Source organism: Anomalospiza imberbis, chromosome 19, assembly GCF_031753505.1.
Source record: "Anomalospiza imberbis isolate Cuckoo-Finch-1a 21T00152 chromosome 19, ASM3175350v1, whole genome shotgun sequence".
NCBI classification, from domain to species: domain Eukaryota; kingdom Metazoa; phylum Chordata; class Aves; order Passeriformes; family Viduidae; genus Anomalospiza; species Anomalospiza imberbis.
In genome coordinates, this window is record NC_089699.1 from 3,835,858 (window position 1) to 3,862,063 (window position 26,206).

Consider the following 26,206-nt stretch of genomic DNA (forward strand, 5'->3'; position numbering starts at 1 on the left):
ACCATTTCTTCCCGTAGGGGGTTCCTTGATTTCTGATAGGAGAGCTCCAACAAGAACAAAACATAATCCAGGAACTGGTGAAAACAAACTGAGGTGAGTTTAAACCTTGGAGAAGAGGGGACAGGTGACACGCACAGAAGGTCCCACTGGGGCAGAAGTGACACAAGCCATAAAACACGGCAGGGGTGCCCTCGGGAGGGAGCGGTGAGTAAGAGCTGAGCCCTCCCCTGCTCGGGAATCACAGAGCAGCAGGAGCGTGGCAGAACAGCTCCATGACTCACGGCTCCGGGGTTACTATGGAGCTGTTTACACAGTGCTTTGGGATTGAGAAGAAAAGGAGTGGAAAACGCTACAGAGCTCACCCAAAATGAACGAAATGGAAGGAGCTTGGTGACACAGAGAGGGATAACTCAGAGGAACGACTCCACAGGCCCTGGAGGTTTCCAGGAGGAGACCGGAGGGCTCGGGAATGAACTCGCGGAGAAATTAATGCCCAGACTGATGCTTCTCCCGGTGCCGGATGGGTGGGATGAGGCAAGTGTGATCCTGGTGGTTTTTAAGGATTCTTGGAGGAATGTGAGGAACAACAGAGCAGAAAGTCCAACTCCCATGTGGAGCACACTGTTGGGCCTTCTACAGAGCAGGGTTCACGGAGAGAACAATCAGCTGAAGAACCTCAGCGTGGCTTTGGCATATATTCTGGGAAATATTAAAGCTCTTGGAAATGTGCAGCAATGGGGGATGGGCTGACCTGGCATGAACAGCCGCTAATTGGGTAATTTACAAATTAATAGTTGGGGGGAGGAAATCTATCAAAAGGATGGGAATAAAACAAAAGCATGGCAGTTTCTGTGCCCGGGGAAGGTCACCAGAGGGGCTCCCCAGGAACACACAGTTTCTATACAGAATTCATTGCCACGGGGGGTTTCCATGGCAGTAATTCCTAAGCCACTTCGGACCTGTCAGAGCTGGAGGTGCAGACACAGCTTTGGGCTCCTGCTCACAGGCTGTGCCAGAGGGGCACCACTGGTTTCCATCAGCAGTTCCTCAGCAGCAGCAGCATACAGCAGGCTCAGAAAGGGGACTTTGAGTTAGGGGGACCTTTGGCATGGCCATTTCCATAGCAGCAGACTCAGCTGTTGGAAGCAGATTTCGTTTGTCTCGGCAATATTTAATTCAGCACCTGACATGACCTCGGGGGGCTGCAGCCTGGGTTTGCTTCCTGGGCTTTAAATCCTATCTCCTCCTTCTCCTCTTGAAGTATCCCTTAGGAAAGCAGGATGCTTCCTTCCCAGGCTGCATGAAAGGCAAGCCCAGCCATCCTCGCCACCTCTGGATTTGCTGTGCCCACTGAACACCCCCAGAGTGCAGAGGGCAGCCAGAAGGGAGCTCCTGCAGGCTCCAAGTGCCCAGATCCGGCTGCCCAGCACCCTCACATCCTGGACAGCACCAGGGAGGAGAAGGGAATGGGGGAAACTGCCCGGGAAGGTCTTTGGGGTTACAATGTCCTGATGCATCCCAGGAATGTGTTAAGCACAGGGCATGGAAAGCACTGCCTCTCTGCCTAAATCCAGCACCTGCACAGGGGATCCAGCACCCAGCACCTGCACAGGGGAGGGAGGGAGGGAACAGGTCCCCAGTGCCACCAAACAGCGACAGCAGGGATTGGTGTGAGCACCCCGGGCAGCCAGAGCACCCCAGGGCCTATGCTAGCCCAGCTCCTCCCTTGCTGACCCAACAAGGACCCCAAACAGGGCTCTGCCTGTGAAATGAGGATAATCCCAAGCCCAGCTTCCAGCTGTGCTTGCACCATGCCAGCCGTGTTTTGCTATTTCAGAGCAAAGATTACTATTATTATTATTATTATTATTATTATTATTATTATTATTATTATTATTATTATTATTGCTCCTGGAGTATTTCTGCTCTCTAAACCCTCCAAGCTCAGCCCCACCCAGGTCTGAGGTGGGGCCAGCATTACCCAGCTGATGCTCAAGAATCTGGCTCAGTGTGGAGTCCTGGGGTTTGCAGAAAAAGCACATTCAGAGAATTTCTCTGCTCTGAGGCAACGCCCACTTCCTGCTCCCCAGGCAATCCCAGCACACAGCAAGTGAGAATCAAACCAGACTCACACCCAACTGCAGCAGAGATAAGAAATTTGGTTCTGATCCATGACAGGAATGCAATAAACTGCCAGTTTCTCAGAAGCCAAAACTCTGACTGTTTGCCAAGAGCTAAAAATAACCCAAAGAAGGCTCTATTTAAAGGCACCTACAAAGAAATGCCTGTCCTTGGTTAAATAAACTGCAACTTCCAGAAAAGCCCTGTTTTCCAGGAGTCTGGGGGGAGCTTTGGCAGCAGGTGAATAAACATTAAGTCCAAACCTTTTAACACATTTTATAAGCAGCAGCTCGTGGCTGGAGCTGTGCCAGCCCCTCGCCCAGCATGAACAGGGGCTGGCTGGCCTGGAGCAGGAAGGATTCCCACTCCTCCCTGCAGGACCTGCACATCCCATGTGGCTGCTGAAGGGTCTTTACTTGGGGGATTGACTGAATTTGGCCTCTTCACATTGATTCCATAGAAGTGACTGACTCCTTGGATGTAAATGGGCACTGAAATTCCTCTGGTGTGGGACTGAGCAGGGTCTGGGCAGGGGGCACCTCTGAGTGCCCCCAAAAGGAGATGAGCCCTGGGGAGACAGCGACTTCAGCTCTGTGTGGTGACAGCTCCACAGCTGGGGCAGTGTTTGGAGCCCTGGCTGACAGAACTGTGCCAGAGCTGGAGGAACAGCACTATTCAAATGGACCATAAACTCCTGCTGAAGGTGCCTGACAGGAACACAGGGCAGAAATGAAGCTGAGCCATGAACCACAGAAGGGATGTCTGGGCTGGTTAAACAAAGCAGCATTTTAATTTCAAGATTTTATAAATATGTATTTACAAAAGGAAGGTATCAATCCAGAGTTAAACAATGTACAGCTGCCAGTACTGCAGAGCAGAGGGAGAGGAACCAGGGTAATGCAGCCCCACAATTCCCAGCACCCAGGAGACAGAAACAAACCATCATGTAAATTCTTCATTTACAATTCCTCACCCAGAACGTTCAGCACCTGCTGCTGTGGAAGCACAAGCTCCAGGGACAGAAGCCCAGAGAAAGAGCTGGCCCCTCTGCAGGGATGAGCCCAGAGCACACCACTGCCACCACACACAGGGCTCACCCCAGCTCAGACTCCTTGGGGAGCTTAGGGACAGGACAGAGCGTGGACTGTGAGGGTGACACCCTGCCAGCCCCACTCCTGTGCCAGGGAACTCACATCCCCACACCCTGCTGGCCTGAGGAACAGCCCCATGGCCCCAGTGTCCCCTCCAGGACACCCCATGGCCTCAGTGTGACAGGCCAGGCAGACGAGGGCTGCTCTCACAGCCCCTGGCTGGAACAGGGGTGCAGCCTTCCCTGGAACCTGGTTCTGCTCTTGCCACTCTCCCCATACAGGCCCAGGGCTGCAGGGATTCCCAGAGATCCAGGGCTTTAGGATGTTCTCCAGGTCTGTGAATGCTTCAGAAAACCAGAACCTGCTCACAGGTCACCCTCTGCAGCTGCCATGAGACTTCAGGGATCTGCCCAGCAGCTCAATTTCCTTCAGATGTCCCTCACTGCAGCCACTCAGAACAGTGAGGGATGCAGGGACAAAAAAATCACTCCCTGAACTGCAGCAGAAGCAGCAACAACCTCCAAGAGCAAAACCTGCCCACAACTGAAAGTACCCAGGCACCAGGTGCTGAAGGAGCAGGAGAGTTCCCAAGGCTTGGCCCATACATGGCTTTTCTGAAGAATCTCCAGCAATTTTTTTTTAACTCATCCAGTAGCTCTAAACCTCTATGAAACCCACTCAGGCTATCTTTTAACTTAAAGTTTAAGCAAATTAATTCTTGTTAATCAAACTAAAGAGAAGACTTAAAGACAAACTGCTAGTGTAAAATGGAATATAAGTTGCCAGGAGTGTTAACCTCAAGTCTTGCACAATTTATTGACTTTTGATTCACACCTTGTGTGCAGCTCCCGAATTGGTCAGAGCAACTTCTCTGTTGGTCACTGCTGGGAATGCAGCCTGGCTGGAGGCTCCCACCACACTCAGGATGCTGCCTGGTCCTCTGTAGCCATGGTCTGCAGGAGGCAAGGTCAAAGAGGGCAGGAGAACTCTGTGAGCCACTGCTGGGATTTGGGGGCAAAAGATTCATTTCTGCCAGAGCCTGAGACTGGCCTGGGCATCTGGGCAACCCCTGCCAGGGTACAAGAATTCAGGAGCAAACCAAGAAGGGGATGGGCCCAGCACAGAGTGCCAAGAAAGGTCATCAGTGCTTGTGCTTCTCATCACACTAATGGCAGTAATTCCAGCAAATATCTATGAACCTGCGGCAGTCAAAACACCTCTGCCAGAGCCATCAATAGAGCCAGAAAAAGCAGTCCAGCAGCAGTGAAGTGGAACTGGGGTGATTGTTCCTGCTGGAACATTTGTTCCCTTTCCTGGAAGGAGGAAAGCCAGAGCTGGGGGAGAACTGGAGCTGCTGAAAGAGCTGGGTGGAGGTGGGAGAGAACACAAAGGGCAGTGGCAGCCCTTTCAGCCAGGAGTGTTACTCCCAGCACACCAGTCATATTCCAGTAATTCCCATGGCATTTACCCATGGCACCAGCCAATACCACAGTGCTGCACGTGGGGCAGGATGGCAGCAATTAGCACTGCTCTGAGCCTTAATTAACGGGGCTCAGGCTCCCAAGCAGCAGCGTGGGAAGGGTCCCACTGCACAGCTCAGAACACCAACAAGCCTCTCCTGTTTTTCCCAGGGATCCCAAAGCCCTGGAGGCCTCACCTGCCGCAGGAACTGCTTCCCCAGGTAGTTGGTTGCCATGCTGGTCAGGTTCTTCCTGCTGCCAACTTTACACCTAATGTAGCCATAGAGGTTGGCTCCCTGCAGCACCACCCCCATCACCACCACTGCCTGTGACAGGGAAAAAGCATCAGCAGCTGTCAGCTCCTGGCTCAGACAGGGCAGAGCCAGAGAGGAGCTCAGGGGGCACTCACCAACCACTTCACTTTGAAAGAGAAGAGAGCGCTGAAGGCAAAGATCACCCAGATCATTGGGCAGGTGATCAGGCCTAGCCAGAAAATTCGGGACTCTGCTTCAGATGAAGTTTTACCCCCTTGTGCTGACACCTAGAAACAGAAAGGAAATGGCAGTGAGCAGGCTGCTCCATCCTACAGATCCCCTGCCCTTAAAACCAGGGCAGAATCCCCACACTCCCTGGGATTTCCCTCCTCACAACAGCACTGGCTGCTTCCAAGACTCATTTCCACATCACACAAAGACATCTCTGCAACAGAAAGTGTTTCCACTTAAGGGAATCTTTTCCATTTCCTCTCAAAATCACTGGAGGCAGCAGCACCAAAACCTCTTGGAATGCTTGGGGCTAGAAGGGTAAGTGTGGGAAAAATGACATTTCCTGCATGATTCAGTTACAAAGCTTAGAAACAGCCAAAGGAGTAATTTCCTACCTCCAAAAACCACAGACTTACATTACCTGTATTAAGCCAGATCAATACATCATGAGAATTTTTTAATAACTCAACAGTCAAAAAAGCTCATCCAGCAGCCTGCACAAAACGAGGTCACAGATCTGTGGCTGCCAGTAAATGCTCCCTGTGCCGTCTCCCCTCAGCAGCAGCACCACTAGTTATCAGGGGGTTCATAAAGCAGACACGAGCACAAGGTTAGAACAAAATCACTGACCTTCCTGGCTTCGAACACCCAGTGACTTCTGCCATCATCATCCACCTGGTTCCACCAGCGAAGGCCAACCATGAGCCGCCCTGTGACGTTCTGAAAGAGAGCAGAACCCATGAGCTCTGGGTCTTCTGCCAAAGAAACCTTCTGCCACAGCTCAGGGCCCGGGCTACCGCTTTCCATCTGCTTCACATCTGGGAGAACAAGATCCACAGCAAGCCATTTTCTCAGAGATCCAGCACAAGGGGCAGGCTTGTGGTGGCTCTGAGCTGGTAACAAAGCCTCAAAAGGGAGTCTAATAAATGTTCTCCACTCGACTTTCAAGAGGAACCAAGTGCACAGAGATGTCAGAGTTTATTTCATAATGGTCTGCAATCCACCACAGCACCTGAGGGTGTTTTGGGGTATCATTCTGTGGGAGAGGCACAAATAAATAACTTTTCTAGGACATGAGTATCACTGTCAGTTATTTTTACGCAGCAAGGCAAAGATAACAAAAAGCACAAGGGGAACTCACCTTTACAGCCCAGAAGTCACAGGACAGGAGAAGGATGATGGTCACCATGCAGGCAATGAAGCTGCTGGTTAAGAGCTCACAGAGCAGGTACACAACGATGGCACTGACCCGGAAGAATAAGTGGAAAAATGATGCCACTGGGTGCCTGGAATGAAGGACAACACAGTCACAGCTCCTGCAGACAAGTGACATTGCCAAGGGATCTCCCAGCAGTGCACAGGGTAAGGGTCAGCACTGTAACACGAACCCAGTGTCCAGGAAATATGGGAAATAACTGCCTGGAAGCGGACACAAAGAAGAGACATTCCAGAAACTCCCTCTGTCACCACCAACCTTATTTTTGACTTTTTGGATCTCCTGGATACATCATCATCTGCATCAAAGAGAGACACATCTTCAATGTCATCACTGCTGTCCTGAGGTGGGGACCAGAGACAAAGGGTTACAGGAGAAAAACGAAACCCTTTTCAACTTCAACCTGGGACAGTGTTCATCACCCAGAAAACCAGAAGCACCTCAGGATCAGAATTAATTTGGGAAGAACGTGAAGATTTAACCACACACAAGCCTACCCTGTGATCTGAGAAATGATCTGAGGGCTCGGTTTGGTGAGCTGCACCTGGGCTGAGCCCCCGAGCTGCTGGCAAACCCCACTGCTCGCAGGTGTGCCAGGAGCACCTGGCTCTGACACACAGCCTCCGACCCGTGTTCTCTCTCCCCGCCCGAGGAACGCTCCAGGTGGGGCCGTATTTTTGTTCCTGCGCCTCCCAGGACAGCCACTGCCCGGGACTGCGGCCAGGATGGAGCCCTGCTCGGGGAGAAGCCGCTCTCCCGTGAGCCCCTGTGTCAGCTGAGGTGCGGAGCGACCCCAGAGCTGTCGGTCCCAGCAGCTCCGTCGGTGCCAAACGCCGCCGGGCACCGGCTGTGGAGCCCAGCAGGGCTGTTGGTACGGACGGGCCTGTGGCGGCAGAGAGCGCCTCCGAGCCCCGCAGCTCGCCCGGGGCCTACGGGAAGGGGGTCCCGCTCCGGGTCCCGGCCCCGGTCCTACAATCCGGGCCCAGGCCCCTGCTCCGGCCCCGCTCCCGAGATCCCGGTCCTGTGACCCATGCCCAAGCCCCTGATCGCAGTCCGAGCGCGAATGCCGCTCCCGGTCCCATGTCCCGTGTCCAAGCCCCGGCTCCCGGTCCCGGTCCCGGTCCCGTACCATGGTCGGAGCCGCCACTTCCGCCCCGCCGCGCGCGTCACGCCCGCGGACCAATCGCAGCGCGTTCCGCGACCCCTCCCGGCCGCTCCGCCCCCCGCGCGTGCGCGCTGGCGGGAGGCGGGCGCGAGACGTGGCTGGGGCGCGAGCCGCTCCCGCCAACGGCCCTGAGGGGAGCGGGGGGGCCCGGGAGAGACCCGGGGAACCGGCACCGCCTGAGGGAACATAGGGGAGATCCTGAGGGGATCCCGGGGAACCGGCACCGCCTGAGGGAACATAGGGGAGATCCTGAGGGGATCCCGGGGAACCGGCACCGCCTGAGGGAACATAGGGGAGATCCTGAGGGGATCCCGGGGAACCGGCACCGCCTGAGGGAACATAGGGGAGATCCTGAGGGGATCCCGGGGAACCGGCACCGCCTGAGGGAACATAGGGGAGATCCTGAGGGGATCCCGGGGAACCGGCACCACCTGAGGGGACATAGGGGAGATCCTGAGGGGATCCCGGGGAACCGGCACCGCCTGAGGGAACATAGGGGAGATCCTGAGGGGATCCCGGGGAACCGGCACCGCCTGAGGGAACATAGGGGAGATCCTGAGGGGATCCCGGGGAACCGGCACCGCCTGAGGGAACATAGGGGAGATCCTGAGGGGATCCCGGGGAACCGGCACCGCCTGAGGGAACATAGGGGATCCCGGGGAACCGGCACCGCCTGAGGGAACATAGGGGAGATCCTGAGGGGATCCCGGGGAACCGGCACCGCCTGAGAGGAACGGGGAGGTCCTGAGAGACCAGCACCGCCTGAGGGGATTTACGGACTCCAAGTTGAACACAACCCTGTGATCCTCCTCACTTCGTCATGGCCAGAAAGGAATCGGCCTTTCCATGATGTTTTTCCACCAGGCTTCCTTGAGAAGCGTTTTCCCCGCGGGTTACGGCACGGTTCCTTGGCCGCGGCAGGGTGGGCTCCCTCATTCCTTGGGAGAAGCTGCCATCCTGCGGCGGGATGTGACATCCTCCATCCCTCCATCCCTCCGTGGTGCCCGGCACAGCCAGCTCGCAACCACAGCCCCTGTGCCTCGGCGCAGCCGACAGCTGCCGGCCTCCCTGCGGTTATTTTTCACTGGATTCATCCCAGGGTTTGCGAGTCGAAGATGGCATTGAATTAAATCAACGCTGATAACAACCCCACTGTGGGGAGAGTTTCAGAGACTTTCATTTCAAACCAGAGCAGCTGCTGAAAACCCCTTGACATGACCATGGGCAGAACTGGCCTCTCTCAAACCTCTGACACAACAGATTTTTGGTACAATTTATCAAAGCTAGATAAATTGTGTTTTTCAAATACTAGCAAGTCATCAAGTTTTTGTCATCCTGTTAAGTTCTCAGCATTACTGGAAACCACAAAATCACAGAGTGGTTGGGGTTGGAAAAGACTTTAAAGACCATCCAGTTCCATCCCCCTGCCATGGACAGGAAACCTTCCGCAATCAAGTACACGTAGATATTTATCCACAGAAATGAGGAAATTGAACCCCTTACCCTATTTTGCATTTCACAGAGATGAAGTCTGAGCTGCTTTCCACAGGTGCTGGGGCTGGGGCTGCTCCTCCCCAGGGCAGTTCCTCCCCTCAGCTCTGTGTCCAGCCTGGCCAGGTCCCTCTGGATGGCAGCACCTCACCCTGCCCATGGTCCGGGGCATTACTTAATGATGATGTTAAACAAAATCAGACCCAGGATCATCCCCCAGCTACTGGCCTCCAAGCAGACTTTTTGCCACTGTCCCATCGGCTTTCAGTCCACACATCTTCAGCTTCTACCCCCTAATCAATCCACAAAAGCTCTGCTAAGATGTTTTTATTATTATTCTCACAGGGTTGAGCCCGTCCCGAGCTGTGGTGGTGACAGACAGTGCTGTGTTGATAATGACAGCAGGTTTAGGGAGTCAAATCCAGGAGAGGGCTCAGTCCATTCACTGCCTTGACAAATAGCTGAATATACCAACAGTATTTCTTAGGAAAACTTACCATGGGGAAGTGTTTTACACTTAAAACCACAGGGAGCATACTTAAATAAACTAAATATACTTAAATATATATAAATGGATATATCTGTATTTTATACTCAAAGCCATGTGGCAAAGTCAGCTGGACACCAGAATCCTGGGTCGTGGCTGTTGGCTGGACTTGGGGATCACCTCAGATAAATGTGTTATGCCCAAGTTCTGGAGCAGGTGTTTTCCTCTCCCCAGTAAAGGAATCCACAGGTAGGCCTTTAATTTTCCTCAGCCAGGCTTTCCTTCTGGCTCTTTCTTCATCTTCCGTGGGCTTTGCCTGCTGTGCCTGATGCTGAACTGCCACAGCTGCTTCCCACACCTCCTGCTCTGCTGTCAGGAGCCTGAACCCACTGTCCCTGTGGGAAGCGTAGGGACAGGAGGGCTTTATTCTCCTGGGAGCTTCATTCCTCATCTCTGCAGCTGTGCCAGGTGTTGGTTGGATCAGCTCTGAAGAAGCTGTGCAGAGATCGATGAGCTGATCCCCATCTTTGGGACCAGGAGTGTCTTTCCCATGGCCACTGGGAGTTTTCCTTTCTCCCAGCGAGCCACAAAACTTGGGACGTACAACACAGGGAGCAGGGATGGAGGATTTCACAGTGGGGCTGTGCAAAGAGTTCTTCAGCCTGAGCCACAGCATTTTGGTTTCAAAGGGTGTTGAGATTTTTGTCATGGTCAGAGAATGGCTGTGCAGCCTGGCGTGCTGGAGCTGGGCTGCCCGCTCCTCCTGGTGCTGCAGGGGCATTTTGGACACTGGCACCTCCCCAGGGCGCTGCTGCCGAGCTGCCCTGGCTTTTGCAGAGAGCAAACTGGGGCTGACTGCAGCTGGCTTGCAGAAGCTCTGCAGGGTGCTGATTGTTAAGAGGAACTTGTCAGGGGACATTGGACAGCTTGGGTCTCTCTGGGGCAGCTCACACTCCAACGTGACCTCTGCCTCCTCAGGTGCAGGGGAAGTAGGGCCCTGTTCGGCTTCATCACCTGTAGCCAAAAATAAAAGCAACACATTTGGGGTTGAGAGGCTTTCCTATACACTGCAGAGTATAGAGTCAGAGAGTCGCTGAATAAGCTGAGTTAGGAGGAAGCCACAAGGATCACCCAGCCCAGCCCCTGGCCCTGCCCAGACCCCCAACAACCCCACCCTGGGAATCCCTGGCAGCACTGTCCAAAGGCTCCTGGAGCTCTGGCAGCCTTGGGGCCGTGCCCATTCCCTGGGGAGCCTGAGCCGTGCCAGCACCCTCTGGGGAAGAACCTTTCCCTGATCTCCAGCCTGAGCCTCCCTGACACAGCTCCAGCTGTTCCCTGGGTCCTGTCTTTTACCAGGCAGAGCATCATTTGGCATCTGCTGGCCTGGAAAGTAGGAACCTTTTCTCAGCCCATCAGTTTATCTGCAATACTCAGTTTGTGGAGCTGGAGGATTTGTCATCACACTGTATTGAATAGCTCTGACAAAAAACAAAGATGACCGTGTTACAATTGAAAAGGTGCCTGTTTCTGTGCAGTTGGCTTTCCCAGTGATGGCAGATCCTGAATGTAGGTGTTCTCTCACTTTCTCGGGTGTTTGTAATGAATAATTCAAGCCATGAATCAGCAGCGTGTTTCCAAGCCCACCAGCTGTGTGAATATGAATACTACTACTGATTTCTGTCTTACTCAGTTGGAAAATGACAGTTCCTGTCTTGAAAAATGTGTTGAAGTTACACCAAACCCTTGTAAAAAGGCAGAAATGTTTCACAGAAGCCTAGAAAATGACAGAACCATTGAAATGGAGCAGCACATCTGCTCTTGACAACAGCAGAGTCTGAATATTGGCTGGGCTGGAGGCAGCGGCTGCTTGGTTTGTAAGTCAGTTGAGAAAAGCCAGAAAAGAAGAGGCTCAGTGTGATACTTTTGGGTCTTCCATAGCTCTTTGGTCCCTGGTGAGATCTCAGGGACTTGTCCCGAGTTCGCTGCTGCTCTGCACTGGCGCCCTGGCACTTCCCCTTCCGGGACCTCTTGTCCTTCTTCAGCTCCTCTCTGTCAGCGGGTAAGGAATAGTCCCACACCACATCCTCGAACTGGAGCAGCAGCAGTCTGCTAGGGGTGTTGGTCACCACCCTAGAAGAGGGAGGGAAGAGCCATAAAAGCACAGGAATCACAGACACAGCAGGTCCTGCCTGAGGGGCTCTTGTGCAACACCAACCCCAGGGCCTCCAACAGATCCGAGATCATCATCTCTCCTTGAAGGAGCAGCAGCAATTGACCCCATCAATCTGACACTGCACATTTTAACTTGTGCTCTGTGTGAGTCTCTGGTGCTCTTTTCATTCAGCTCCACGGCAAAATTAATTCAAAAATAATTAGGATGAAAATTTCCAGCAGTGGACAGAGCTAGATCAGAGTAGTGGTAAATGATGGAAGTACCTAACTACAAATACCACATTGTCAGGGACATCTAAGTGTGGATTGAAGGGCTGTGCTGGTCTGGTTGGGATGGCATCAATTTCTTCATAGCTGCCAATTTATTGCTGTGTTTTAGAGTGTGGCCAACCCAGCTCTCAAACCGCAGAAGTGTTTTACCCATTGCTTCCACAGAAGCTGGGAGCTGCCTTTATTTAGAGGTGCAAAAATGAATTAACCTGGAGGGATTTCTCATTACTGGCCTTTACAAAGAGGCTGTAGGCCAGGGAACAGGCAGAGACTGTCAGGTATTGGCTTGGTTCTCCAGCCTCCTAAGAATTTCTGAATTCAGCTTTATAGGTTGGTCTGTATCTTCAGCTGTAGAGAAACAGAAATTGTACATTGCTGAAGAGATGAAGGAAATATTTTCAGCCATTGTGAACTAAACCAGATTATTGAGGCAGTTAATAAATAGTGGAGCCCTTTAAAAGTTATTTGCGAGAAAGAAAAACACACAGTTCCTTAAATTTCAGTGTAATCTACCGAATTTGGGTCAGAGTGTCCTGGCAGCTGCTGTCACCCACCTGTTTCCTGCAGCATAGAGAGCTGACACAGGGTCCCCACTGCTGGTGGGCTCCAACACTTTGAGGCAGGTGCCAGTCAGGAAGTTGAATATCCGAATGCATCCATCAGCACAGCCACTGATGACTCTGAGGTACAGGAACTCCAGGGACAGGACTTCCCTGAAAACACACCAGGGGAGGTTGGCACTTCCATGGTGCTTGCACAAGGGGAAATGGTCAGCCAGCGCGGCTACGAGTGAGCTCTTTTGGCCTGCAGGAGAAGCAGAGCTCTGGCTGCAGCAACAGCCTGCACTGAGGAGCTGATCAGGACATTGCAAAGGTCTGACAGAGATCTCTCAGATCACTCCACGTCCAAACCAACAGCCCAGTGCATCCTTCCACTGGAAGGTGTCCCTGCCCGTGGCAGGGGGTTGGAATGAGGTGATCTTTAGGGTCCCTTCCAACCCAAACCATTCCGGGATTCTGTGATTCCATGCTCCCCATAGCAACCATATGGTCGTGGCCATCTGGTGCATTTGAAATTTCAGTTTTATGTCCAGGAAAATGAACGAAAACCATATGATTCTCCAGTTTTCACAGTTCCAGATACAATTTAACTCTGAGAGGATGGCATAACACACAGTTGGTCACCATGAAACTGGGCCACCTCTACTCCTGCCCAGGTGATGTGACACCCTGTGGCAGACAGCAGGGGATTCCTGGAATATTGGACTGTGCTCTGTCTGTCTTTAGTCATCCCTGGTTGTGATAAAATGTTGTGGGTTTGCATTTCAGGTTGTTCCAGGTCTTAACTGAAAATGCTGCTTGTGACCATGTGGTGCATGACAGAGCCTTTGAGATAAAGATTAGTGAAAGTGGGGATACTTCAAATCCTCACACTGCTAATTAAAGCATTTTCTGGTCCTGTAAGGGGCACTTTTTCTTTACAGATTCAGTCCATTGTTGCATACAACTTGAAACACATCTGATTCCTACTTGGGATGGAAGAAAGCTATCAGGCATCTCCTAAATTTTCCCAACATGCTCCATCCCAGGGCATATCCATCACTGCTCCCTGTGACGAGGTGCCACTGGTCAAAGGACAAGCAGAGAACCGGGCCTTGGTGCCTCTCTAATGTCTGCAAAGTGAAAGAAGAAGGTGCAACACAATCAGTAATCTGGATGTAAATCTGTCTGAGGTGTCCATGGCTTTCAGGACACCAGCCTGATATGGTTTTATAGAGTGTTATTGTACCAGTGCACCCCATGATAACTGTGTTTGTTTTATAGTCACTGAAATGTTCTGAGCTTGGTGCTGCTGCTGGGTGCTGCTGGTGCCTGGCATGGAATAACATCCCTTTTCCATCTTTATTACCTGTGATAAAGAGATGTTACTCCACTGAGACCTTTGTGGTCTCTGGAATGTTGTCCCAGGAGGGAAGAGGGGGCTGCCCTGGCTGTGGGGGAAGGAGCTCAGCTGGAGCTGGGATATCTGGGCTATCTCTCCATTTCTCCACAGATAAAGAGCTTCCCTCCTCTCCCAGGTAGGGACTGACACTGATCCTGGACACCTGACCAGGGAATTCACAGACTCAGTGCTCCCACAGCTGCCCAGCTCTTTAGCTCCAGAAGCTGCTGCTGAGAGCAAGGTTCCTGTTTTGGACCGACCCTAGAGCCTCCAGCCCCAGGCTGGTGAAGCTCTCCCATCATCTCCCCAGGTTCAGAAGGTTTCTATGGGAGCAGAGATGAAGAAATCTGCAGAGAGTGAGCAGTGATGGGGGTGAAGCAAACCACAGCCTGCCTTAAAATCAGCAGCTGGTTGCAAGTCAGTTTTTTTAATTATCTGCAGTTGCCTTGATTGGTGTAGACTGCTTTGGGGGTTGTTTGGGGGGATTATTATCTTTTTTAGAAAGTCTTTGGCAAATGCAAAAAAAAATTGTGATGAACTAGCAAGAATTTTGACCATTTAGCACAGAATTATCCACCCAAGAGGAAACTCACCTTGATCAGAGCCCCTGTCTCAGCACTCCAGACCTTCACCAGCCCTCGGTGACCCCCACTGACCACGTGGGTCCCGTCCATCCTCACTGCACACACAGGGCTGCTGTGCATCAGAGTCCTGAGACATTTTCCACTCTTCAGGCTCCACACTGCTGGGGCAACAAGGAGAAGAAATAAAAATGCATCTGCCCCAATGATGAGTTTTGGGAGTACAACATCCATTAAAAAATATTATTGGATTACAGTCACACCTTGTACCTGCAGCTCTGTGAGGAGCTGAGTGATGGCTTAAAAAGCATAATTGCACAGCAAACAATTTAAATGTGAAGTCCAGAAAAAGCACATATTTTTCACCTTTATTCTATAAGGAAACAGCTGGCAAAGCTGAAAGTTGATACCACTTGCCCAAGAGTTGGGATGGCATTACAGCCACAAAGCCATTAATTCTGAATAAAAGCAGAAATAATGAGAATTCAGTCCCTGACACAATCAGAGACTGTGTGTGCATGTGTCCCTGCCTCTGACTCACAGCCTTCTTTCCACCCCCAGCCCCCTGCCTGTTCTGCAGTGGCTCCCTCTGGCTGGGAGCTCCCAGTGCTCCTCTCTCCCACCTTTCACCATGCCATCCCCAGCTCCCGACACAAAGTGCTCCTGGTGGGAATGCAGGCAGGTGACACTCGCATAGTGACCCGTGAAGGTTCTCACACAGGCACCACTGTGAATATTCCAGCACCTACAGGGAGGAGAACTTTAAGATTCCTTCCATGTGATTCCATTATTATTTCCTATTTAATGTGCCCAGCTCTGCTCTCACACACCAGAAGCTGTTCCACTAAGGTGTCAGAGAAATTGCAGCGGTCAAGTCAGGCTTAGCATTAAGGTTTTACCCCATCCTTCCCTTTCCCCTCGTTCTGCCGGGGCTGGGTGTCCCAGGCACAGCCCCAGCTCACCTGATGCTGAGCTCCAGGCTGGTGCTGCTGAGCAGGAGTCCTTTGTCCTCGCAGAGGCACAGAGCTTTGACAGGCCCGGCGTGGCCGTGCAGCAGCAGCGGCTCCTGCTTCCCTCCTGGCACACGCAGCAGCCTCAGCCTCCTGTTGGCAGCAGCCACCCAGTCCCCACCGCTGTAATGGGCTCTCCTGCTCCTGTCACACCTGGCAGAAGCAGTGTCTGGAGTGAGTTTAGCCAGCTGCAGGCCTGGCTCAGCATTTCCCTGCCTTCAACTGGGCATGGTGGGCAGCACTCCAGTGCTGAATCTTTTGCAGGGCACCATCACAGTGCCTAAATCTGCACAACCCCCTTTGTATCTGGGTGGGCAGAGGGGCCAGGGCTCCTCCCAGCCCCATATCCCTTGGGATACACCAACCCTTATTCCTTTAAAAACAGATTATCTTGGTGTCTTGTCTTAAAAAATGGAGATTTCTTAACACTGACACTGAGGGACCCTTCTTTAGCCATCCAGGAGGATCACAGGGAATGGAACAGCTTTCCTACAGCTTCTCCTAGCCCCACAGCTGAGCACTCTACTCACTGCTCCATGAGGACACAGGTCTTGTAGGGGCCACAGAAGATATTCCTCTCTTCCAGTTCGATCTTTTGAGTTTTCAGTTCCCGATAGGCTTCGTGCAGACTGAAATCCTCTGTCTGATGGCAAGAGAAATAAGGAAAAGTAACTCAGAGAGGCAGGAATGCAGCATTATTCCATGGTATTGAACCTTTCAGCTCTACGGATGAGCCCAGAGTAAGGAAAACCAGAGTGCAGCAAGACCCTGCTTAGTCCAGGGTTGTTCCCAGGCCGTGTTCTGTGGCATAAATGGAAGCCCTGAGAGCTGCATCCTTTATCCTGGCCCCAGGGCTGTGCCATGACTGGGGACACACAGGGATGAGGCAGAATTTGGGAATGCTTCCCAATCTCCCTCCCATGTGGGAAGGTGCTGAGCAAGTCCTGGTCCCTATGAACTGCTCATGATGGGGCAATCCAAAAGCAGGAGTGGGAAAGAACGAAGCAATTCCAAATTCACTGTGCTGTCTCCCACGAGCTGTCCTCTCTCCTCCCCAAACACTGACATGCAGCATCCACGGAAGGCAAACAGCCTCCAACAAACCTTTGATTTACGCCTCTTCTTCTGCTCCTTGTCCTTCACTTCAATGACCTCACCCTCACCATTTAACTGGGGAATTTGCACATCGACTCTTTTAGCATAGTTTGGCATGGTTTTTCTAGGACACAACTCCTGGAATAAACCAACAGAGGCAACAGTTACTGCAGAGCCCACGCTGGCAGGGCGTGCTGCTCATCCCTGCAAAGCTGAGCTGCACACTCTGGCTTCTTGTTGAGACCTGGCTTACAGTGAGCACTCTATCTACCTCAGGTTTAACTTCTGGTGAAAAATAATTGCTTTTTATTATTTTTTCCAAACTCTAGTCTTAAGCTTTTAATAAGCAGCAAAATTTTGAACTCATCTCATATTTGGCAGGCACTCAGTTGATTCAGAATTCAAACTCACTGAGATGTGAGGTTCTCAAAACACCTCGGTCAACACTCAAGATTCATTTTTAGCCTGTGAAACCTTCCCTGAAACCTCTTCTGGAGGCCAGCACAGAGCTGAGTTTCTGTGCTCCCTTCACAACCCAAAGCAGCAGAGGGTCCAGACTGTTTCTTGGGGGAGGCTCCTTCACACCCCGCTCTGTCTGTGGCAGGTCCTGCTGGCCAGGCCAGGCCTCTCCCAGGAGTTCTGCATCCCTGTATTCCAACCACCACCCCTAGCTTCTCACAAAGACACCTTGCATTTCCCTTGCCCTGTGTGGAGCAAGTGAAGCTCATTCCTGAGCTGCCTTGGGAGCTGTTGTAGCTCTGCCCAACCTCCACTGCCTCTGGAAATTTTCATTGTGACCAAAGTCTGCTTTCCTGAAGAATGTTTGGATCCATTTTTAGAGTCTCAGGCTCTCTAAAGGAGACTAAAAGCATCCTTGTGACAGTGTGAAATGTCAGCTGGCTTTGCTGTGCAGCTGGAGGTGGAAGGGCCATGGCAGAGTTGGAGGCAGCCTCTGGTACAGGAATTTCCATTTAACAGCTTGGGCAGCAGCAAACCCCCCTCTTTTTAAAGTGCATAATAATGGCAGGAGCCCAGGCAGGACTCAGGTGTCCCACCTGCAGCTGCAGGAGGTTCTTCTGTACTGTGCTCTGACACTCCTTGTCCTCCCGGACCCGCCGGACCAGGAATTCCCAGTGACCACTGACAGCAGAACAGGCATCCAGGGATTTCTGATCCAAAAGCCCTGGGAAGTTAAAGGGACGGGTTGGCTGATCCCCACTGGAAACCATTCCTTACCCTTAGGGGAAACCACTGGAAAATCAGAGCAGCTTTACCCAGGATGGCCATGGACAGCTGGAATGGCAGGACACGAGTAAAATCCTTGGGTTGGCTGACATTGGAGCGTGACTGAAGACATGCAGGAACCATGGTGGCATCTGCATCAGCTGAGGACAACGGTGAGCTGTCCCCTGCGTCGGGACCCTCCTGGCAGGGCACTCTGGTTTGGGCCAAAAGCACGTTCCGGTGCTTGGCCGCCTGGAAAACAGGGAACTTCCAGTCCTGGCGTGCTCGAGTTTTGGTACCATGGACAGCACCGCTGTCAGCGCTGCCCTGGAAGAGCTGGGTGGTCTTTAACTCATCGCTTTGGCACTGTGCAAGTCACAGGGGAGTGCTGGGAACACTCCTGGCCTGCAGGACAGGTCGCACCAGCGGGGGCTGAGGGACAGGGTGACATCTCTTCCCCCTCACCCCTGCCCTGGGTAGTGGCGAGGGCTCCTCCCTTACAGAAACGGCTGGGGATCAGAGGGCCAGGGCCCACGCTGGGTGGGCTCGCTGGGGAGCCCACACAGTTTGCTCTGTGCTTTGCACCCTCCAGCTCCAGCTCCAGCGGTCACCAGTACGGGCAGGTGACAGCCCCAGGCTCCAAGGGGTCACAGCAGGGCCACTCGTACCAAGGACATCGCACGGATTTGCTGAGAGCAGGGGAAAACCTCTGCCTTTAGCCGCTCGATTCCCAGCAGTACGAGTACGACTGGAGTTGTGACATTGCAGAAGGACAGGAAGGGAGCCGCTCACCTGCCCGGGGCTCCCCGCCACCGTCCCCGGCCCCGGCCCCGGCCCCGGCCCCGCCGCGGCAGTTACCGTAACCCCCAACCGCCGCCTGCTTAGACTGCTGCTAAGAGCCGCGCAGCCCGCGGGCACAGCCCCTCGGCAGGCGGCGCCAGGGGACGTGCGGGGATGGGGGATGTCGAGGGATGCTGGGGTGCCAGGGGATGCCAGGGTGATGGGGGATGTCAGGGTGCCAGGCAATGTCAGGGTGATGGCAGGTGCCGGGGGATATTGGGGTGCCAGGGGATGTTGGGGGATATTGCGGGATGTTGGAGGATGTCGGAGTGCCGGGGGATGCCAGCACGCCCCCCGGGATGGGGACCCGCAGTCAGGGCAGGGCACCATGCAAGACCCGAGCACAGCTGGCCTGGGCAGTGACACAAATGAGCATGGAACACCCCGGGAAGCAGAGCATAGCTGGCCTTTGGACGCCAATGTTTGGTTTTAGACACAGATACCCAGGCGTCACCCAGTTCACAGGCACAGTGCTGACCCAGGGCTTCAGACAGAGATTGAGCAAAGGCTTCGGTCACACACATTTTTGCCAGGTGGCTCTGCCTGCCTGAACTTCCCTAGATTAAGAAAAGAGCTGATTTAATAATCTAAAAGTCACAAATGCACTTAGAGTCAGAGTGAAGGCTGGTTTGTGCATAATTTGGGACAAGGCGCCCCAGGATTAACCGGGTCCGGATCTCACCTCCCTCCAGCAGGGCTCAGCCACCTCCCCCAGGGCAGAGTCCCTGCTGTCCCCCTCTCTGTGTTTGCAGGAGCACCTCAGCAAGGCAACCCCCACTAAAACCAGCCCTGAGAGCCCTGGAGAACCCAAATTTTCCCCATACCCTGAAGTCCCAGGCTTCACAGGGTGCCCAAGCCCCAGTGCTGACACAACACCCTCTGCAGCACCCTCACCCCCGGGCACATCCCACCCTACCAGCTCCCCTCAGGATCCCCAGGATGACTCCAGAAGCTGCACACGGAGCTGAGCTGGCTCCTGAGGGCAATTTCTGGAGTTAAATATTGATGTGAAGGACTCAGAGAAGTACAGCCCAGCAATGAGATAGCAAGTGTGTGTTTTGGAAGGTGAGAGGATTGGAATTGTTCAGCCTGGAGAAGAGACTCCAGGGAGACCTTAGAGCCCTCTCCAGTACCTGAAGGGGTTCAAAGAGAGCTGAGAGGGACTTGGGACAAGGAACTGAAGTGACTTCAAAGGGGAGTGACTTCAAACTGCTGCAGGGCAAGGGTAGACAGGATATTGGGAATAAATTCCTCTCCATGAGGGTGTCCAGAGCAGCTGTGGCTGGCCCTGGATCCCTGGCAGTGTCCAAGGCCAGGCTGGACAGGGCTTGGAGCAGCCTGGGACAGTGGGAGGTGTCCCTGCCATGGTGGGGGTGGCACTGGATTGATGCCTGGGTGATTTCCTGGCTCGAGCTGTTCTGGGAAAGGTGAAGGAACCCCAGGAAGAGACATGGAGCTGAAATCCTGTGTCTGGGAGGTTTGCACTGGGAAGAACTGGATGCAAGAGGCACCACAAGTATTCTCATAAACAGCGGCATCCTATTGTGATGGTTATTTTTATTGCTCTGAATCCTTCACCAAACTGAGGGAGCCCCCCGCCAGCCCAGGAGCCCCAGGCAGCCCTGCCACGAGGAGCTCGGGCAGCGGGAATGGGGATGGGGATGGGGAAGCAGTGCCACCTTCCTCGTGTTCCTGGGATGGGGAGGGAAGGGCTGGGAGCAGGCTGCTCATGGAGCTCGTGGCACACGTGCCCGACAGTTCTAAGAGGAGAAGCTCCAAGTCCAAAATGTTCTTCCTGTGGTGGCTGTGGCTATGCCCTTGTGGCCACAGGGCTCGCTCTGGGGCAGGGGTGGAGGCACCAGGAGAGCCTTTCCTTGTTCCGCTCTCCCAGCTTAGGAGGACACTCGGCGTGGGAGAGCAAAGAACTTGCCTGGGATCGCCCTCCTCTCAATCTCAAGCCATAGGGAGAACAAATCCAGCTCCCTGTGCTCCGTGGCCAGCTGGAAGGTGAAGTTCTGCAGCAGCGTGGTGAGGAACAGGAAGAGCTCGATGCGGGCCAGTGCCTCCCCCGGGCACATCCGCTTCCCTGGGCACGAGAGAGGAGTGACCCCAGTGGGGAACGAGGGAACAGAGGGTGGGCAGGCAGCCCGTGGGGAGGGTGGCACTGTGGTGCCACTGGGTGTCTGTGCTGGCACTCCTGGGCATGGAGCTGGCAGGGCGGGGAGCACTGACCTGCTGAGAATGCCATGAAGGCCTCACGCTTCCTGAACTCGCCCTTTTCATCCAAGAAGTGTGTGGGGTCCACTTTTTTGGGGTTCTCCCACTGGGTTGGATCCGAATGCACAGAGGAAAGTACTGGAATAACAGGAGTGCCCTGTGGGAGAGGAATGGGGCAGGGATGTGAGGAGGGACATCAGTGCCACGCCATGGGCTCTGCTGCGGTGGATTGGTTGGGGGGAGCATCCGGGGGACATGGGGGAGGCTGGGTGTGCACCCCAATGCCCAAGCAGGTTCCCATGGGGAGGCAGCCTGGATTGGTGGCTCTGTGCCACTGGGACAAATGATGTGGGGCTCTGGTGTTCCCATGGTCCTGCCAGTCTCTGTGCAGCTCATGGGACACAAATTCCTGAGTTATTCCCATGGATTCCTGTTAAAGCCCCTCTCACTGCCCCAAATCCAAAGGCAGGAGATGTTCCCTCAGGGTGGGTTTGGCACACAGTGCTCGTGGTCAGACCAGGAGGGGTGGCTGTCCCCAGATCTGCTGAGGGATGGGGGGGTCTGGCCTGGCCCAATCCCAGGCTGGGCTCCTGCTCTGGCCCCGGGGCCCTGCACGGCTCCATGGGGGAAGAGCTGTTTTCCAGGATAGGCGAGGAAGGGACACTGGCTGTGGGCAGGACAGGCAGACACTCACGTGCCTCTGCTCCCCTCTGAAAGGTCATTGCTACTGAGCATTGGGAAAGACCCGAGACCTTCAGATGTGTGCAAACATTTCAGGGACACAGGCAAATGGCACTGAAGCCTGGCTGCCACCTCTCCCTTGGGGACACAGGCTCCAGGGCCACTCTGAGTACCTTGGGGATGGTGTAGCCCCTGAACAGGACGTCCTGCGTCGTCATGCGCGGGAAGTTCTCGATGCGGGTCTTGTGGAAGCGCTGCAGCTCGTGGATCACAGCGTTGGTGTAGGGCATCCGCAGTTTGTCCTCCGTGCTGGGGGCACGGCCAGGGCCCACCACGGCATCGATCTCCTCCTGGACCTTGGCTGGGGACAGCAGCGGGGCTGGGTGCCTGCTGTGCAACCTCCCCAGAGTTTCTTACTGGCCTCCACGGGCACTGATCCTAAACCCAGGGGTGGGCTAGAGGGGGACCAACCTGCCCTAATCCCCTGTAAAGCCCAGAAACAGAGTCTCTGCCCTCATCCCTCCTGCATCAGGCAAGCTCAGAGCATCTCCCACAGGCCAGTCCGCTTGGGCAGGGATGGAGCACAGGGAGAGCACCCAGATCCCCCTGGCCTGTGGGAGTCTGTGTCTAACGGCTCCCACCCTCAGGGGACCCCACAGGATGATTTGGGTCTGCCCCCAGATGGGACCCTCCAGGGCTGGGACCCTGTGCCCCATGAGCACCCCAGGCACAGGAGCAGCTGTGTTTTGCTGCCGTACCTTGGATGTGGGGGTGCTTTGCCAGCGTCAGCAGGAAGAACACCAGGGTGTTGCTGGTTGTCACTGTCCCAGCGCCAAAGATATTGAACACTGACATGATCAGGTCTTCGTGGCTGTACATGGTCTCTGGGCTGTCCTTCTCCTGCAAGAGGGTGTGGTGGGGAGGGATTCAGTGTTTTCTGGGTGATACTACAGGCTGCAGCCAGGCTGGAGGGCAGACCCCCCCTCTACCTTCTCTGCTCTTATCAGAAAACAGTCGATGTAGTCCCGGGGGCAGCTGGAGTCCAGAGTCATCTGGTGGAACTTCACCTTCTCCTGGATGTGGTCCTTCAGCTTCTGGCAGTCGGCCAGGACCTTCTTGTGCGGCCCTGGGAGCCAGTCCATGATGCTGGGAAAGGTGTTGTACACCTGCAGGCACAGGGGGCACGGCAGGGCTTAGGGTCCTGGGCAGAGCCTCCCCGCCCCTCCCTCAAAGCCACGCTGTCCCCCCAAAGGCAGGGAGCATCCTGAGCCCCCAAGGGCAGCAGACAGAGGATGCTGAGCACACCAGGCGCCCACCTTGGCCACGGGGGACAGGAAGAAGCTGATGTAGTTCCCGATGGCGTTGAGCAGCTCCAGGAAAGCCTCATCGCTGTAGCTGTAGCGGCTCCCGAAGACCACGGAGCAGATCACGTTGGACACTGCGTGTCTGAACATGGTCATCGGCTCAAAGGCATTGCCTGCAGCCACAAGAGGTGAGAAAAGCACCAAAAAGTCACCAGTTATTTATCTGCTTCAAGACAGAAAACACCCCTTCCCCCCCACTCCGAGCCCCTGATTTTGAACCCTGGCTGATCTGTGGGGCCTGGCAGCCACAGCAAAGAGCCCTCCTGAGCTGTGGGCTCCTCATCCACCTCCCTGACCTAAACCACACCCACAGCTTGGACTGAGGGAAGCACAGGCATCTGCAGGAAGCCCCAGAAGATGTGCTGGCAGGAGCTGGCTACTGCTGGAGAGGAGGAAATCACCCTGATAAACCTGAGTCACCGGGGCAGTGTCCTAGCTGGGTATTCCCAGGCCCACACAGTTCTGTTCCCTATTCCTGTTTTTCCTGCAGGGAATGCTCCTTGGTTGCGGCCATCCCTGCACCAGTTCAGAGCAGGATCTCCCTCCTGGCCCTTCAGCCATGCCTGTAGCACATCCCTGCAGCTCCTGGGTGGGGTGGGGCTGGATCTCAGCCCTTCCCTGCAGGGATCACCCACACCCAGCTCTGCAAACAGCTCTGGGGCCACATATGTCCCATGGGACTCTTGTGTGTCCTCTGCCTGCCACAAGGCCAGCAAGGACAGAAGCCGCATCACCTTTGAGCTTTGCCAGCAGCTCCACCAGGTGCTGAGCCTCCTGTTGCACCTTCTGGGACATGGAGTTCTTCCCCATCCCGAAGTCCCGCAGGGTGCTGAGTGTGAACCTCCGCAGCTCCCGCCACTTCTTCTCATTGTTGGAGACAAATCCTGGAGGGACACAGAGGAGATCAGCCCCTGCTCACCCTGCTGTTCCCCAGGAGTGGGAACCCTGCTCTGAGCCAGGCCGAGGAGCAACAGAGCAATAAGCCAGGTGTGCACAGTGTCCACAAAAGGATGAGAAGCTGTACAGCGACTCAGAACAAAGCTGGAGCTGCCTAACTGGAATTAATGCTGTTCTTGCCCTTGTCGTAGGACTTGAAGGGTCTTGCAGAGCAGGAAATGGGTGTTTGAAGTCTTGGGTGCTGAGCCCTTCCCTGGACTAGGGGTGTGGCCATCTGCTCACCCAGATGGGTTCAGGAGAGATCCAGGCACTCACCATAGTCTTTGGAGAGCTGCATCAGGAGGGGGATCTGGGGTCTGCCCCCAAACTCCTCGGAGTGTCCCACCAGGGCGTCCTTCACTGCCTTGTACCCACAGAGCACCACCACTGGCTTCAGCCCCAGCCACACGGTGAAGATGGGGCCGTAGGTGCTGTTGAGCTGGGGGGATGGGGAGCTCTGTGAGCAGGGTCCCACACCAGTTCATTCACTTCATTTTAAACTCGGACTTGAGCCCACAGCACTGGTGAATGCCCAGCAGGGAAGGGAAGTGCCTCCCTCAAAGCTATGACCTCATCCCACTCCCAGCCCTGTCCCTGTCCCTGTCCCTGTGGGTTTTATCCCAGTGCCACTTTGGGGATTCAAAACACCATCTCCAGGAGCAGCTCTGGACAGCGGCAGCGCTGCAGCCCTTGAGGGGCATTGTCACCACGTGGGTGCCTTACAGGAGAAAGGCTTCAGTAACAGGGCTGAATCTGCTTCCAGCAGAAGGGATTTAGGAAATTCTGGTAGAGCAAGAGATGAGGGAGGGAAGAAGAGAAAAGAAAGGTAGGAAGAGTCACCCATAGGATTCCCCTTTTGTTTTGGCACGGGACTTTCCCCGCTCTCTGTCCTGCTGTCCTGTGAATGGGTCCAGCATGGCCACTTGTCCCTTGTCCCTTACCTTCTCGTAGTGCCTGTAGAGGGGCAGGACATCCTTCTGCCACAGGTTGCCCAGGATGGGCCACGGCGCTGGGCCAGGAGGCAGCTGGCTCCTCTTCTTGTCACTCCTCCAGGCCAGGAGCCACAGGATGGAGAGGAGGAGGAGGGTGACGAGCAGCCCGGCCGAGCCAGCGTCCATCCTCACTGTGCTGCCGAGCAGGAAAGAAACGAAGGAGGAAACTGAGCAGGGAGCAGAGCGGAGCCCAGAGCTGCTGTGAGTGCCCTTCCCTGCTCGGTGCAGGCACAGCCCTTCCCGAGCACGAGGGGGACCAGGCTGCTCGGGGACACAGAGGCGCTGCTTTGTCCTGGCCGGGTCACGCCTGTCCCCGCTGGTCTGCGACAGAGGTCTCGGAGCTGTCCTGGGCACTGGGAGCTCTGTGAGAGCCCGCGGGAGCACTGGGGAGGTGGTGACTGTCCCCTGCCACGCTGCTGAGTCACCTTTGCTCGGTGCTCCCTCGTGGTGGCACACGGCAGAAGCAGATGCGACTGTCACTGTCCTGGCCAAGCTTTTCATGTCCCATCCAGTCACTGTCCCGTTGGTCACTGCCTTGCTCAGCAGGGCAATGTCCCAGGAGAGTGTGTTCTGGTAAACACAGGCAGCTTGCAAGTGGGGCACTGTACCTGGCCACACGCCTATGGGGTGGCGATGTTCCACCAAACTCCTTTCTGATGGAAAATGGATCAGAAAATAGAAAAAAAACACTTTTTTTCTGATATCTTTTGGGGTTCCTCTTGGGCTTTGGAGGAACATCAGCCCAAGGTGTTGTGGTTGTTGGAGGTGTGGGTTAACTCCTCCCTGGGCTCCTCCAATGTGCATCTTGCTCTGAGCACCTTCACATCTGGCTGCACACAAGGACATCTGGCACAGGCAGTCACCCCACTTCTGGGTGGGGGTGAGCAGGCACAGTCACCCCAAAAGCACAGTCACCCCACATCTGGGTTGAGCAAGCTGGGCACAGGCCAGCTCCCAGGAAAGGATGGGATTCCTCCTGCAGGAGAAGAGGGAGGAGGTTCAGGTCCATGCTGGTCCCTGCAGAGGAAGGAGCCCGTCAGCAGAGGGAATTCAGTGGTGCTGGCAGAGAGGAGCCTGACCTGTTCCATTGCCCTGGAGCAGAGCATCTCTCGGAGCAGCCACGGGAGGAGGCTCCCCCAGGCTTTGGGGAGCTCCCAGCCTCCCTGTCCTCCTCCTCACACCCTTCCCATCCGAGCCATTTTCCAGCTGTTTTCCAGATCCACCTTGGGCATGGAGCAAAGCTATGGCCACGGCTTTGCCTGCTCAGCCTTGCTTCAGCTGGGCTCAGCAGTGACACTGACACTGAGGCAAGAGATGTTCTCCTAATGCCGCTTTCCTAGTGGCATCCCGAACCCTCCGAGGTGCTC

The 26,206-nt window shown here is 54.5% G+C and overlaps 3 protein-coding genes and 1 long non-coding RNA gene across 4 annotated transcripts; 1 reads left to right on the plus strand and 3 right to left on the minus strand.

The window, feature by feature from the left end:
* Positions 1 to 4,009: 4,009 nt before the first annotated feature.
* On the minus strand, positions 4,010 to 7,629 carry TVP23C (trans-golgi network vesicle protein 23 homolog C). Its single transcript, XM_068209264.1, has 7 exons — positions 7,503 to 7,629; positions 6,632 to 6,714; positions 6,299 to 6,443; positions 5,788 to 5,877; positions 5,082 to 5,213; positions 4,870 to 4,998; positions 4,010 to 4,165 (listed from the first exon to the last, which is right to left on the minus strand). Exons 1-7 carry the CDS (start codon positions 7,503 to 7,505, stop codon positions 4,133 to 4,135), a joined length of 615 nt encoding a protein of 204 aa, XP_068065365.1. The 5' UTR covers positions 7,506 to 7,629; the 3' UTR covers positions 4,010 to 4,132.
* A 1,712-nt stretch (positions 7,630 to 9,341) lies between these two features.
* LOC137485047 (F-box/WD repeat-containing protein 10-like) lies at positions 9,342 to 18,617 on the minus strand. Its single transcript, XM_068209265.1, has 12 exons — positions 18,602 to 18,617; positions 17,860 to 18,061; positions 17,641 to 17,768; positions 16,595 to 16,723; positions 16,021 to 16,133; positions 15,443 to 15,643; positions 15,104 to 15,225; positions 14,493 to 14,641; positions 13,488 to 13,630; positions 12,513 to 12,671; positions 11,438 to 11,646; positions 9,342 to 10,530 (listed from the first exon to the last, which is right to left on the minus strand). Exons 2-12 carry the CDS (start codon positions 17,951 to 17,953, stop codon positions 9,698 to 9,700), a joined length of 2,280 nt encoding a protein of 759 aa, XP_068065366.1. The 5' UTR covers positions 17,954 to 18,061; positions 18,602 to 18,617; the 3' UTR covers positions 9,342 to 9,697.
* On the plus strand, positions 11,645 to 13,503 carry LOC137485048 (uncharacterized). Its single transcript, XR_011005165.1, has 2 exons — positions 11,645 to 11,832; positions 13,287 to 13,503. It is a non-coding gene; the product is annotated as an uncharacterized lncRNA (long non-coding RNA).
* Positions 18,618 to 20,531: 1,914 nt separating the features above from the next.
* LOC137485049 (cytochrome P450 2C5-like) lies at positions 20,532 to 24,984 on the minus strand. Its single transcript, XM_068209268.1, has 9 exons — positions 24,789 to 24,984; positions 24,124 to 24,286; positions 23,646 to 23,795; positions 22,864 to 23,024; positions 22,537 to 22,713; positions 22,306 to 22,447; positions 21,721 to 21,908; positions 20,882 to 21,023; positions 20,532 to 20,735 (listed from the first exon to the last, which is right to left on the minus strand). Exons 1-9 carry the CDS (start codon positions 24,963 to 24,965, stop codon positions 20,542 to 20,544), a joined length of 1,494 nt encoding a protein of 497 aa, XP_068065369.1. The 5' UTR covers positions 24,966 to 24,984; the 3' UTR covers positions 20,532 to 20,541.
* Between the last annotated feature and the right edge of the window lie 1,222 nt (positions 24,985 to 26,206).

Bases quoted from the DNA above. Each gene is read 5' to 3' on its own strand.
- TVP23C (XM_068209264.1), bottom strand. The intron at 5,878-6,298 runs GTGAGTTCCCCT...GCTCTCTTTCAG, and splicing joins GTGACTTCTGGGCTGTAAAG to AACGTCACAGGGCGGCTCAT. The intron at 4,166-4,869 runs GTGAGGCCTCCA...TGCCTCCTGCAG, and splicing joins GGAAGCAGTTCCTGCGGCAG to ACCATGGCTACAGAGGACCA.
- LOC137485047 (XM_068209265.1), bottom strand. From the start codon at position 17,953: ATGGTTCCTGCATGTCTTCAGTCACGCTCCAATGTCAGCCAACCCAAG. The intron at 16,724-17,640 runs GTGGGACACCTG...GGTTTATTCCAG, and splicing joins AGAACCTCCTGCAGCTGCAG to GAGTTGTGTCCTAGAAAAAC. The intron at 14,642-15,103 runs GTGGGAGAGAGG...TTGCCCCAGCAG, and splicing joins TGGGGATGGCATGGTGAAAG to TGTGGAGCCTGAAGAGTGGA.
- LOC137485049 (XM_068209268.1), bottom strand. From the start codon at position 24,965: ATGGACGCTGGCTCGGCCGGGCTGCTCGTCACCCTCCTCCTCCTCTCC. The intron at 23,025-23,645 runs GTGATGCGGCTT...TTGTGGCTGCAG, and splicing joins GCTGCTGGCAAAGCTCAAAG to GCAATGCCTTTGAGCCGATG. The intron at 21,024-21,720 runs GTACTCAGAGTG...CCTCTCCCACAG, and splicing joins GGGGCTACACCATCCCCAAG to GGCACTCCTGTTATTCCAGT.